At 43.4% G+C, this 12,511-nt stretch overlaps 2 protein-coding genes across 4 annotated transcripts; both read left to right on the top strand.

Moving 5' to 3' along the window:
* LOC133893547 (B3 domain-containing protein Os07g0679700-like) lies at window positions 1-6,991 on the top strand. 3 transcript variants are annotated; one of them, XM_062334596.1, is made up of 13 exons: window positions 1-429; window positions 1,249-1,330; window positions 1,421-1,522; window positions 1,586-2,325; window positions 2,489-2,585; window positions 3,149-3,323; window positions 3,586-3,662; window positions 3,794-3,874; window positions 3,989-4,207; window positions 4,352-4,401; window positions 4,851-4,964; window positions 5,534-5,601; window positions 5,907-6,991. In XM_062334596.1, exons 1-13 carry the CDS (start codon window positions 281-283, stop codon window positions 6,704-6,706), a joined length of 2,754 nt encoding a protein of 917 aa, XP_062190580.1. In that variant the 5' UTR covers window positions 1-280; the 3' UTR covers window positions 6,707-6,991. The 3 variants fall into 3 exon arrangements, with proteins under 3 accessions (XP_062190580.1, XP_062190578.1, XP_062190579.1); XM_062334594.1 differs by having other exon boundaries at window positions 2-429; window positions 3,794-4,207; XM_062334595.1 differs by having other exon boundaries at window positions 2-429; window positions 1,586-2,310; window positions 3,794-4,207.
* Window positions 6,992-8,077: 1,086 nt separating this feature from the next.
* LOC133893548 (transcription factor RF2b-like) lies at window positions 8,078-12,271 on the top strand. Its single transcript, XM_062334597.1, has 4 exons — window positions 8,078-8,666; window positions 10,125-10,257; window positions 10,919-11,003; window positions 11,565-12,271. The coding sequence occupies exons 1-4, from the start codon at window positions 8,179-8,181 to the stop codon at window positions 11,948-11,950; spliced, it is 1,092 nt and encodes a 363-aa protein (XP_062190581.1). The 5' UTR covers window positions 8,078-8,178; the 3' UTR covers window positions 11,951-12,271.
* Window positions 12,272-12,511: the final 240 nt, after the last annotated feature.

Below are 12,511 nucleotides of genomic sequence, written 5' to 3' on the forward strand. Positions count from 1 at the left end.
TCTTAATGTTGTAGCACAGACAACAGAAGGTAGAGGGGGTAGTTTACTACCACCACGGCTTCCCCCATCTCGTATTCCTTGTCTTCCCCGCATCCGCATGCACCAATCGGCAGCAACCGCAGCGTTCGTTGCCCCCTCCACATCCGCCGGAAAACTACGCCTCCCCTACCGCCTCTCTCTCTCTCTCTGTGCGTCTCCCGCTCTCTCCCCCTCCGTCTTTCTCTGAGGGTGATGAGGTGAGGTTCATCGGAGGAGTGAGTGGGCTCGCCGGCCGGCGGCCATGGCGGGCGTGGTTGGTGCCGCGGCGGCGGCGGCGGCGAAGAGGTGCATGAACTCGGCCTGCAGCGCGCCGATGGGAGGGGGAGGGGAGTGGAGGAAGGGGTGGCCGTTGCGATCCGGCGGCTTCGCCCTGCTCTGCGACAAGTGCGGGTACGGCCTCCTCTGTCCGCTCTGCTCGTCCCATGAGCGTCGGGTTCCTGTGTTCCGAATGGAGTGGAGTGATTGGATACTTGAATTAGTTGATGCCTTCTTCGTCTGTTTGTGTTTCGATGCTGTGCCTCTTTATCCCTTTCCAAAAAGACGATATTTACCACTTAAAAGTGTGGCGATTTGTGGATGATTATTCATATTGAATTCCCTAACGGTGCCCAAGTGAGCTGATTTATGCGGAAACAGTACCGAGGTGGAGCGTGTAGAAATTTCTGAAAGTTGCGTTGACTCTATGCCTCGGCTGCTGCTTGGTGGGTGTCAGTTAGATAGAGCAATTTGGTGCCTCCAATTGATCGAGGAGAGCTCCCGTTCAAGCTCAGTTGACATGTCGGTAGTTTCTCCGAGCTCAGGTGGGTATTAGCATATGTGCAGGTCACTGTCGAAATTGCCCCAGTGAGTTCTGAGTTCTGTCCGGATTGATGACAGGGATGAGCCTCGCTTGCTTTCTTGTAACAGTGTCTGCTTGACAAATCTCTGCGTGCTATTTATTGGATCAGAGTCGCTGCTTGGTCGTAAAAAATTAGCTCTAGTGACGAATTGGTTTGGCGCATGAGACTGGATTTTTCTCGCTTTGGTATTTGATGATGGGAAACACATGTTTAGTCGAAAAATAAAAAATCGTCTCTTCTGGGAATGGTGGTTACTTTAACCAATTGTTACCATTTTTCTTGATTGATCTTCTCTCATGAAAGCTTTACTGTTCAATTTCCTGGATTGATCTGTTTCTAATTTCTACTGTGTGGTTTCTGGTGTACCTAGGTTGGCATATGAGCAGCTTGTTTTTTGTGATATATTTCACCAAAAGGAATCAGGCTGGAGAGACTGCTCATTTTGTGGGAAGGTGAGGTGGTGATACAGGTCGCAACTTGTATCCAAGTTCTTGTGCTGAACTGTATTCCAACAGTATTCTAATGATCTCTTACTATTTCAGCGTCTCCATTGTGGATGTATTGCTTCAAAGAACTCTTATGATCTACTTGATAGCGGAGGAGTTCAATGTGTCACTTGCATGAAAAATTCAGCAGCTCAGTCTGTAAGTTTCTTTGTCTCATTATCCTCCTGTGTTTTCCAAATCATCTGATTGTACTTTTTACAGGTTTCCAGTCAAGTGGTTCCAAAGCTTTTTCCATGCCAAAATAATCTGCGGATTTTTGGTAAAAGTGACGAGTTATTGCCAGGTAGAAATTTTGAGCCAACCTCCATTATGGTGGATTCCAGAAATGATGATATTGCTATTATAAATAAGAGCAATCACCCATTCATGGTTAAAAGCATAGAAGCTGGACAAAGCAGTAGCACTTTGAGGCAAAAAGAGATAGAGAATGGCTCAAGGCAGATTAAATGGGAACAACAAACTCTTAGCATTGGTGACATGGGAAGGGTGCCTTTCTTAACTAGGTCTCAAAGTGCACTAGAGTCTCCTCAATGTACTCGAAGAGATGACAATAAAGATCCAACTACAGATAGCACAACAAGCGAATCACTTTCTGAGGCATGTCTCAGCATAAGCTTGAGTATTGCTAATAATGGAAACAAGATGGAGGCTACTTCAACAGTGGAAAGACCTATGCTATCACCAATGACAGCCATTGCTGAAGGAAGAGAACTTGCCCTATCTCCCTTTCAGCATGCACAAAGGGCTCGGCATTTTCTGTCTAGACCACCAAGGGTTGGTGAAGGTGCTGCTTTTGATCCAACCAAGGATATCTTCCCACATCTTCGTGTTGCCAGACCACCTGCTGAGGGAAGGGGCCGCAATCAATTGCTTCCTCGGTACTGGCCAAGAATAACGGACCAAGAGCTGCAACAAATATCTGGAGAGTATCCTTTGCAAATGTATCAACTTTCTGGTGACACTAATAATTAACATTAAGTTCCTTGTAAATACCATGCTCCATAATAGTTCAGTTAGGCTGGTAATCTTCTATAATTTGCTGCTTACATTCCTTTTATCGTGGGTGATATTCTTTTGTCCTCCTTGACTATATTTTGCATGAAGTTCAAACTCCACGATTGTTCCGTTGTTTGAGAAGGTTTTGAGTGCAAGTGATGCAGGTCGCATAGGGCGCCTTGTTCTTCCAAAAGCCTGTGCGGAGGTAAACCAATCATTCATTCTGCGTCCTTTTCACAAATTTTAGTATGCTGACATTATTGATTACCTACAAAATAAAATAAAATAAATATAAAAAGGAAGATCAGAAGCATGCCATTCTCCTCTTATGGTTATTCAGTTCTGAATCTTGTGAAGCCATGTTAGGTCTTAGGGAAACAAAGATGCTATTTTCTTGGACCAATAAGGTCTATATGCATCGTCTATGTATGAGAGACTGTACAGTAAGGGGACCCCAATCCTATCACATTACATACACATTAACACAGACAAACTGATTGATATAGCATCTTATCCTTACTTTTCAACCTAAATGCATCCCTATGATGAACCACCATTTTGTCTGGTAGTATTGCGGTGATGTTACTTGGGTTTCTATGTGGACATGGATACTCTTGTGTAAATGATGTCAAACCTTTTCATTGTTGTGATTTGTTGCTTCCAATCACAAAGTCATTGCTAGTGGGGACTGGGGAAAGCTGCTTGAGTCTTTACTGTGTTTTCTTTTCATTGTTCCTGTCATTTGAGTTGTTGAGGTGCTCTATGTAGGCATATTTCCCTCCAATTTCTCAACCAGAAGGTCGCCCCTTGACAATTCAAGATGCAAGAGGCAAGGAATGGCATTTTCAGTTTAGGTTCTGGCCAAATAATAACAGCAGAATGTATGTCTTGGAGGGTGTTACACCATGCATACAATCCTTGCAATTACAAGCGGGCGATACAGGTGATTAACAACCCATTTCCTTTGACATGATAATAAGCATCACCGCTATTTGCATCATGCACATCACTTCTTTCTTGATTGAGGTCTGGTTTTAGATACTATGTATATTTTTATATAGCTTCTTGTCATTTCTCACATGGTTTCCATGCTACCACATGTATGTTAAAATGCTAGGCAGAATTACGTCATGTATACCTTGTTCTCTGAAGGTGGTTTTGCCAGGGAGGATTTTGTAATTATTGATGGTTCTTATTTTCTGCAGTGACTTTTAGTCGGATAGAACCTGGAGGAAAACTTGTTATGGGCTTCCGGAAGGCCACAAATACTGTCAGTCTGCCAGTAAGTTAGATTTTCCTGTCAATCTTGCAGCAATGCTGCTAATATGTTATTGCAAGTGCTTGCCTTTTGTTTTTTTCCTTTATCTCCTTTCTCCATTTTCACTTCAATGCTTGTATATTACTTTTACACAGGACTCGCAAATTTCAGCTATTGCGAATGGTTCCCTTCTCAGCGAGACACTATTTTCCAATACAAATGAGAACCTAGCAGTAGTAAGTGGTTACTCCGGATTTCTTCAGTCAATAAAGGGAGCCACAGATCTCCATCCAAGCTCTCTATATGATCATCATATGAACTCAGCTGATGGAGATGTTAGTTGGCTTAAGACAGATAAATTCGGCAGCAGGCCAGATGAGGGGTCTTTGCAGTTTTTACAAAAAAGAAGTCGCAATATTGGTTCAAAAAGCAGGAGGCTCGTAATGGATGCTGAAGATGCCTTGGAACTAAAGCTTACTTGGGAGGAGGCTCAAGAGTTGTTGCGTCCTGCTCCCACTGCAAAACCAACTGTTGTGATGATCGAGGACTATGAATTTGAAGAATATGATGTAAGATTGCTACTCATTTTAGTCATTTCTATCTTTGTGTTCTGAACTATGGAGCATCCTCTCTGGCAGGCATAAAAGGCAGATCTTTGTTCACAGCAAAAGACTTGAATTATCTCAAATCTAATCTGTAATACATACATGCAGGAACCCCCAGTCTTTGCAAAGAGATCAATTTTCACCATCCGTGTTTCAGGGTAAGAAATCATTAGACAGAGATATCAGATCACTTACTTTAATTTACTTCCGGTAATTCTGAAATAGTCTTTATATTCTACAATGCCTTGGTGAGTCGTCATTTTTGTAACATGTTTTTACTTTTTTAGAGACCCTTCCAATAACATAAACAATTTGAAATGCCTTGAGACATGTAGTTCCAGCATGATAGATATTTTTGCTAGCTACTGAAGAAATTGGAGTTTGATTAACCGTGTTGATTTATACCTTCCATGAAAAATACAAGACAGTTTCATCTTGAGAGGTGGCATTTAAAAGAACAATAATTGGAAGGTTTGACGGGATTCAGTCAGCTTTAACTGTTAGAAGTGCTGTCATACCATTTGGGGGTTTCTCCTCTGATTGAACATGTTTATATTCATGGTGTCAGTGTACCAGTTTCGGCAAATTTCTGATTATGCATCTGTAGGGAACAAGATCAATGGATTCAATGTGATGATTGCTCAAAATGGCGCCGTTTGCCTCTTAATGTTATAGTTGCCTCCAAATGGACGTGCGCCGACAACTCATGGGACCCAAAAAGGTACTGCTATTTTGATTTTGTGTTCTCTGTTGATATGTTGGATGCTCTGTGATCAAATCTTTCTTTTGGAGAATCTTGAAATTCGGAATACTTGGTATGATGATAACTTTGGTGTGCAACAATGCTTTGCATAATTTACTGGATTGACACTTCTAGGCTCTGATTCTTTAGGTCTTTCTTAAAGCCTTCTTTTGATTTGTTTGATTTGATGTTCTCATATGATTCATATCCTTTTGGTTTGTAGCTGGTCTTGGCTGATCTACAGCCTTAGTTGATCAAGAATTTTTTCTACAATCCTTTGGTTTATAATTGAACAGTTGATCCTGGATTTGTTAGATTTATCCATGTATTTTAAAAGATCTGAGCCTTGTTCTCTCATGTATAGAATCTCTCTATAAAGTCTATATATTGAAAAACTTACTAGCATCAGCATATAATACCGCCCCTAGCCAGACTGTTTGAGCCTCATTTTTGTTACTTTTATCCTTATTATTTCCCCCATATTCATTCCCCAATACTTTGCATTCCACTTGGCAACTTGAACTTCATCTATCGTATCATATTTGCAGCTGTTCCTGCTCTGCGCCTGAAGAGTTGACCCCAAAAGAGTTGCAAAGTGTTCTGCAGCAGCATGAAGGTATGCTTTGCTTATATTCACTGACCCTGATAACAGAATTACAAGATGCCTAGGACATGCCTTGTGATGAAAAACATTGGAATAGCCTGCCTGACCTTATTAAAAAAAAAGAACTTTGTGCATAATACATAATTTTTACCATTGTAACAATAAATTGATTGAATAATTAGGAAGTGAATCACAGATGTTCTGGTGATCATTTGCACAAGTAAACTTTGTCAGTGGTTTGTCGAGAGGTCATACTGCATCTTTTGCTAGTTATATCATAATGGAACATATTATCAACAAATTAACTGTTACTGCAGAAATGAGGAGGCGAAAGTGCAGCTATGGTCTGAAGCCTTCTGTCCCCGAAATGGATGCATCCAGCCTTGATGCTTTGGCCACTGCCGCGGTATTTGGTGAGGTCGGGAACCAAGGCACAGCTTCAGTTGCGGCAACCACGAAGCACCCTCGGCACCGCCCGGGCTGCACATGCATTGTGTGCATCCAACCACCCAGCGGCAAGGGCCCGAAGCACAACCCTTCGTGCACCTGCAACGTCTGCATGACTGTCAGGCGCCGGTTCAAGACACTGATGATGAGGAAGAAGCAGCGGCAGTCTGAGCGAGAGGAAGCCGAGGCGAGCAAGAAGATTGCATGGGTGAGCAGAGACGAGCCTGAGGGGAGCAACCTGTCAAGGTCACCACAAACGCTGGACACCACTCGAGAGAGTGACGTGACGATGTTCGACAAGGTGGCTGACATGAACAAGGGGCACATTGACCTCAACTTCCACCCCGCCGGCCGCGACGATCAGGAGCAGCACGGCGTGCAGCCCCGGCCCGTGAGCATGATGGGCCTCCTCGAAGTCGCGAGCCGGCCCCTGGAGAACTACATGAAGCAGAACGGCATCACGAGCCTGGCTGGAGAGCAAGGGGGCAGCTCCAGCACGGCCACGGTTGCGCCGGCTCCGGTGGAGAGCGAGGAGCGGACGTCCAACGAGGGCCGTGTCGCGTCGGTGGAGCGGGAGCGAGAACCGGACGGCATGGCCATTGACGAGGCCAGCGAGAACCACCAGGACAAGGACAGGGCTGCTGACGATGCTGCTGTTGCTGCTACTTGACCGTGTGCGTGCATGGGTGTGTCAGTGTGTGCTGACGGTGCATCTTATCGGCTCCCCTTGTTTTTTCAGGAACAGCTGGTGAATTTTGATGTGAAAATTACTATAGGGTTTCATCGTGTTTGCTTCTCTGTAACTACGTGTACTTACAAGGCTGTGCAGCCCAGATTGGCAGATTGTATGTTGCAAGTCTGTAACCTCGATGCTCTCTGTAATGAAACGCAGTTGCCTCGGTGTCCGGGGCTTGTTTGGTTTGTGACACTAGAAAGTCAGATCAAATTTTAGTCCTGTCTAGTTGATTTGGCTAGCGTTTGGTTTGAAGTCAAAATTTGGTTGCGTCTGAAATTTTTTGGCCGCGCTCCTCTACAGGCAACTAGCAGCGGGGTGAGTTTTGGATGACTGATTTGGTTGCCCGTGTTTTGTTTGGGATATCAAATTTTGGCTTGGTCACAACCAAACGGCTATTTTTCGACAAATTTTTGGTATTGCCTCGACTTTTGCTATAAACAATATTTGGCTTGGCACTTGAGGACCTGCTACGAAACAGCCTCCTGTGTTGTATCTAACACTTGAACAGTGCTTCATACACTCATAGGCACCTAACTTAGTGAATGTGGTTTTCCCACTTGCGCAAGTGGCAAAATCGGCTTTGAGATTCGTGTTGGAGAGCTGGAAGCTGAGGCAGGAGGTGAAGGTTTCAGTGCTGCCGCCTGCACAAATTGCTTCACATATTTTTTCATGGAAAAATTTAAGATTTACACCTGTCCATGTAGCATAGCATAGATGGCAAATGCTATCGGTCCATATACACTTTGGGGCCAGCCCATTGTATAGTCAAGTGAGCCAACACGTACCCGCCGAGGAAGCGGTTTCTTTGACGTAATTGCAAGAGGTGATTTTGTTGCTGACATACGAAGCCCATTGGGAGCTGATCCACGTGTTAATGGCGATGTCACAGTGCAGTTAGATCAAATGATCTCCTTCCCTCGACGAATTTTATTCTTACCGACCCAATATGAACCCAGCCGACCACATGTTTTCTCTCAACTCAAGCCAGCTGACCCCATCTCCACGGGCCCACCTCCTTCTTTCCTAGATCCCGCACCGCACTCCACTCTTAGTCTCAGGGTCTATTTTGTTTAGATTTCTGGTTTCTGACAGATGATCCAAATAAACGGAATTGTTGAAAAATGATTTATAAAGATATGAACCAGATGCTAAAAGTAAATTTTCTCAGAAATAATGTGCTAAAAAGTTAAAATTTATTATAAAAACCAATAGTTAAAATTAAAAACAGCTTTTTTTAACACAATAAAAAAAGCAAAAATAAAAACCAAACAAACATGCGCAGCCGAGCTGTACCCGACACGCCACACGCTCCCCTGTCGATCGACTCTAGTGCTGCTGCAGCAGCAGCAGCCGCGTTCACTCCCCGACCCGAACACGCGAATCCCAGAGCCGACTTGCGGAGTGCAATGGCGATGCCGTCCAAGCCCGGCGACCCGCCGCAGCGCTCGCCGGGCCGGAGCCCCAACCTCAACCTCCCTTGCCCGCTCCCGCCCGTCCCTGGCGGGGCGCTGCAGCAGCCTGGCGGTCTCCCCCCGCCGAGCGCGGGCCACCACCGCCGCGCCAGATCTGAGGTGGCCTTCCGCTTCCCGGACGACCTGGGCAGCGGGGGCGGTGGCAGCTTCGACGAGATCGGCTCCGAGGACGACCTCTTCTCCACCTTCATGGACATGGACAAGATCGCCGGCGCCGACCGCGACCGCGACGCCGAGACATCCTCGCCGCCGCGCCCCGCCAAGCACCGCCATAGCGCCTCCTTTGACGGCTTCGGGATGGGGCCCGGGAAGCAGCAGGACGGCGGCGGAGGGGTGTTCAGCGAGGTGCTGGAGGCCAAGAAGGCCATGTCCTCCGAGCAGCTCGCCGAGCTTGCCGCCATCGACCCCAAGCGCGCTAAAAGGTGACAGCTTTTGTCCCACTTCCACCTCCTTCGCATTCTCAGACCACCTGGAACTTGAGTTGGTGACTTGATGGCTGGTTGGTAGGATTACAGATGAGATAGCTCTTACTTTTTGTGATCTACAGATGGAAATAAGGTTTAAGGACTTGTGGAATTAGAGTGTAGAAAATGAAAGCTTTGCCACCTGTGAGTCATGCCAAATCTTTGAGACTAGTGGTCTGGAATCATCATGGATAGTGAAAGGCAGCTTATAGGACAGGGTTACATCAAGCTGACCAGCTGAATCGGATATCGCTAGTTCTCACCTTTCCCGCTTAAGCAGATCTCTTTCGAAGTGAGAGCACCCGCTAAAGTTTTATTTGGTAAGTTTCTGTCTTGGTCCATAAAACATGCTTCGTGTCGTTACTTCTTATATTAGTGAAGGGCACGAGGCGAAGGAGGTGGGAAATGATATCATTTTTATTCTATGGCGTTTTTTCTCCAGTGGGTACACCTTTATTTCATTCCTAAGATTCTCCAAGATGTTTAATAAAGTTAGCATGCCATGCTTTTAAATTAAATCTTCTTATTCAGAATATCTGTTTAAAGCTAACCATTTCTCTGTTTTTTTGTTAATGTTAAATGGCACTAGAGATCAGTTAGTTTTATTTTTGCTAAACTTTGTACTATGACAAAGTTATACAATACCTATATTTATGATGTAGGGGTCTCCCTGTGACAATTGATGCAACTGTTTTCCGCATTTGCACTCCTTATTCACTTTAATAATGTTTCTCAATAATATGCTTCTATATGGGTAATCTTTGATATAATAACAATACTTTGGGTACATAACAATGATAAAATTGAACAGTTATTCGCTCAAATTTCAATTTGTTTCGTTTGGCAACTTGTCATTTTAGTCCTAAAGGCTGCTTCCTGTCGTTCATTTGTTGGATAAACTCTTAAATAAGCAAAGAGTACAGGAAGAAAGAGGCGGGAAATGACAAACATTTTTGGCATATTGCTTAGGCATGCACTTTTCATAGTATTACTCCCCGTTAGCAAGGCCTTCTTTTCGTCATGCCCTAAGGCCCTAGTTTTAGGCCTTAGTAAGTTATGTACTTCAAAATTATAGGTCTAAACCTTTTCCTGTTCTAGTTGGACACTTAAACTGCACTACACATTAATATTTTCCCTTGTACTATAAGCAACTATGTAATACCTAGATTATGATTTGGATTTTTTTTAGTTCTATCTGGTACAATTTTCCTAATTGCAACCACATGTTGACTCTGATAATATTCTCTACACTTATCTAATATCAGGTGATTTTCAGTGCAATAGTGTTACATGCTATGCTAAATAACATGTCATGGTCCTTAATAACGACCCCAATATCATTTTAATAAGCTCACTGTTTTAGCTACCTGCATGTTATTGAGTGTCTATTGACTTCCCGAGATTGGTTTGGTACAGAATTTTAGCAAACAGACAATCTGCAGCTCGGTCCAAGGAAAGAAAAGCTCGCTATATAACTGAATTAGAGCGGAAGGTTCAAACTCTTCAGACAGAGGCTACTACTCTTTCAGCACAACTGACACTATTCCAGGTACCTTTTATCCACCTGTTTGTCTCATGGATTGCAGTACTTTGTTTAGTTCTTATATTTTCAGTGCAAAAACAACAATGTGCATAGTAACCCTTCATTTTGATCTTACTGAGCATCCAGCTGTACTTATAACCTGTATCCTCCAAACTGGAATTGCTTAATAAATGACCAGCCAGCATAATATTTTCTTTTCACCGATGCACGTGGCATGTAATTTCTTGTGATTAGAATGTATGGTTATGTGCACCATCTGGAAGCTGAATAGTGAAACTCTGCATGTAGTAATAAAAAAAATCGTTTCCTGGTTCTCCATTGACCAGGACTGTTAGGTTCTAATGCTTGAAAAAAAATTATTATGTAAAAAGAATGGGAACCATACCCCACCACCACCCTCATAGGGGCTTTTTTGAGCCGGTTTGGGCTGCTACACTATCCCATTGATCCTGTGTGTGCGCACGTGCATTGTACTACTATTCTACTTATTAGTCGTTTAATCTTATGCAAACAACGTAGAAATAGTTGGTAAAGTCCGGTAGAATTTTACTGGCCAGTACCGTTTTCAAATCCCTGACCACGACTGCTATTTTTTTAAAAACAATAATACTCATGTTTTGTTTTAAATTGCTTGATATTCTTTAAGCCATTATGTTTTACTGGGCAGAGGGACACAACTGGACTTTCTGCAGAAAACGCAGAGCTCAAGATAAGGTTGCAGGCCATGGAACAACAGGCTCAACTGCATGATGGTGAGCATTTATTTTCATTTTTTGCTAATAAGTTTGTGTGGGAAGGTGGCTCAATGCGGTCTAGCTCCACAGAGGGTAGAATTTTTTTTGTACATTGTATGCAAGTTCCTTGTTATCATTTGTATTTTTCATTTTCGTACGTAAAGCAGATTGGCATTGTCATACTGTGATGGGATAATTGGAGATCTCAACGCTCTTTTTTTTTTCTTAACTTTTTCATTTGTTAGAGCTGCAACATCTTATTACCCTTGATCGTCAATGGGTATGTTTCTGTATTTCTTTTCACTAACTGTAGGTTAATGTCCTCAGACATGAAAGTTATCCTTTTAATTGTTCATTTTTAAATTTGTATGTATGTTCAAAGGGTTATCAGAGTGGCCATTTGGTACTGCTGTTATCTGTTAAATAGACTTATAACATATACCATGTCAGGCCATTATCACACATCTCATGCTGGTAGTGTTAACATGCTTGAATAATATGTAGACATCTTCAACCATTGCGTGGGTTCTGTGATGATGTTTGTGTTATCTGCTAACAGAAATGCCACTACTTTTGCAGCTCTGAATGACGCACTGAAGCAGGAAGTGGAGAGGCTTAAGATTGCTACTGGTGAGATGACGAAGTCCAATGAAGCATATAATATGGGGATGCAGCACGTCACGTACAGCCCATCGTTCTTCCAGCTCTCCGAGCAACACACAGTTCAGCACCATGGAAATATTCAACTGCCATCTCATTTCCAACCACCACCTCACAATGTTCCAAACCACCAGATGCTATCCCACCCCAATTCCCTCTCTGATATGATGCAGCAAGACTCACTTGGGCGCCTCCAGGGGCTGGACATTGGCAAAGGGTCAGTGGCTGTGAAGTCGGAGGCAGAGGTCATGGTGAAGTCAGAGGACAGCTCAATGTCTGCAGTTGAAAGCAATAGCACCTTCTAGTTATACATCTGCCTACCAACTAGTGTTCGTTTTGTCTAGATTTCTTTGTTCATAGTCTGACACCCTGAACTGCTCCCTCCTTCCCGGTAGGCTTATTTTTTTTATTCATTTTGCTATATTTAGTTAACATTGTTTGGTTGTCAATTGTTGTCATGGGGTGGCTGATTCTGTAGAGACATAGATGTGTTTGTTTTGGGTTCAACTCCTGTGTGTTAAGTGTTGTGTCGAGTTAGGGGTTGAGTGGGCACTGAGTGATTTTCCAAGATTTTTCTCGATCCGTTTTACTTATCTTGTAGACTTAACAATCATGGGTATTCCTTTTGTACATTTTGTGTTGTTATGCTAATTGATCTCGTTCTTGGAACCCCCAGCGGTATCGTATTGTGAACTGTTTGTTGATTCAGCGGTATATATGAAGAGAAATGGGTGACACACTTCTTTTTGGAAAATGGAAATGGCTTACACACTTTTGTTTTGAAAAATGAATTACACACATTCTTTTTGGAGTTGGCTGACTCGATGAGGACGTTCGAGTCCTTTAAGGGCGGGTGTATGTGATGA

The sequence above is a fragment of the Phragmites australis genome, chromosome 15, assembly GCF_958298935.1.
Source record: "Phragmites australis chromosome 15, lpPhrAust1.1, whole genome shotgun sequence".
Lineage (NCBI taxonomy): Eukaryota > Viridiplantae > Streptophyta > Magnoliopsida > Poales > Poaceae > Phragmites > Phragmites australis.

What these genes read in the sequence shown, in the direction of transcription:
- LOC133893548 (XM_062334597.1), top strand. Translation starts at nt 8,179, where the DNA reads ATGGCGATGCCGTCCAAGCCCGGCGACCCGCCGCAGCGCTCGCCGGGC. An exon ending in GACCCCAAGCGCGCTAAAAG is followed by an intron (nt 8,667 to 10,124) that starts GTGACAGCTTTT and finishes GGTTTGGTACAG; the next exon opens with AATTTTAGCAAACAGACAAT. An exon ending in ACAGGCTCAACTGCATGATG is followed by an intron (nt 11,004 to 11,564) that starts GTGAGCATTTAT and finishes CTACTTTTGCAG; the next exon opens with CTCTGAATGACGCACTGAAG.
- LOC133893547 (XM_062334594.1), top strand. Translation starts at nt 281, where the DNA reads ATGGCGGGCGTGGTTGGTGCCGCGGCGGCGGCGGCGGCGAAGAGGTGC. An exon ending in CAAATACTGTCAGTCTGCCA is followed by an intron (nt 3,663 to 3,793) that starts GTAAGTTAGATT and finishes ACTTTTACACAG; the next exon opens with GACTCGCAAATTTCAGCTAT. An exon ending in AACTCATGGGACCCAAAAAG is followed by an intron (nt 4,965 to 5,533) that starts GTACTGCTATTT and finishes TCATATTTGCAG; the next exon opens with CTGTTCCTGCTCTGCGCCTG.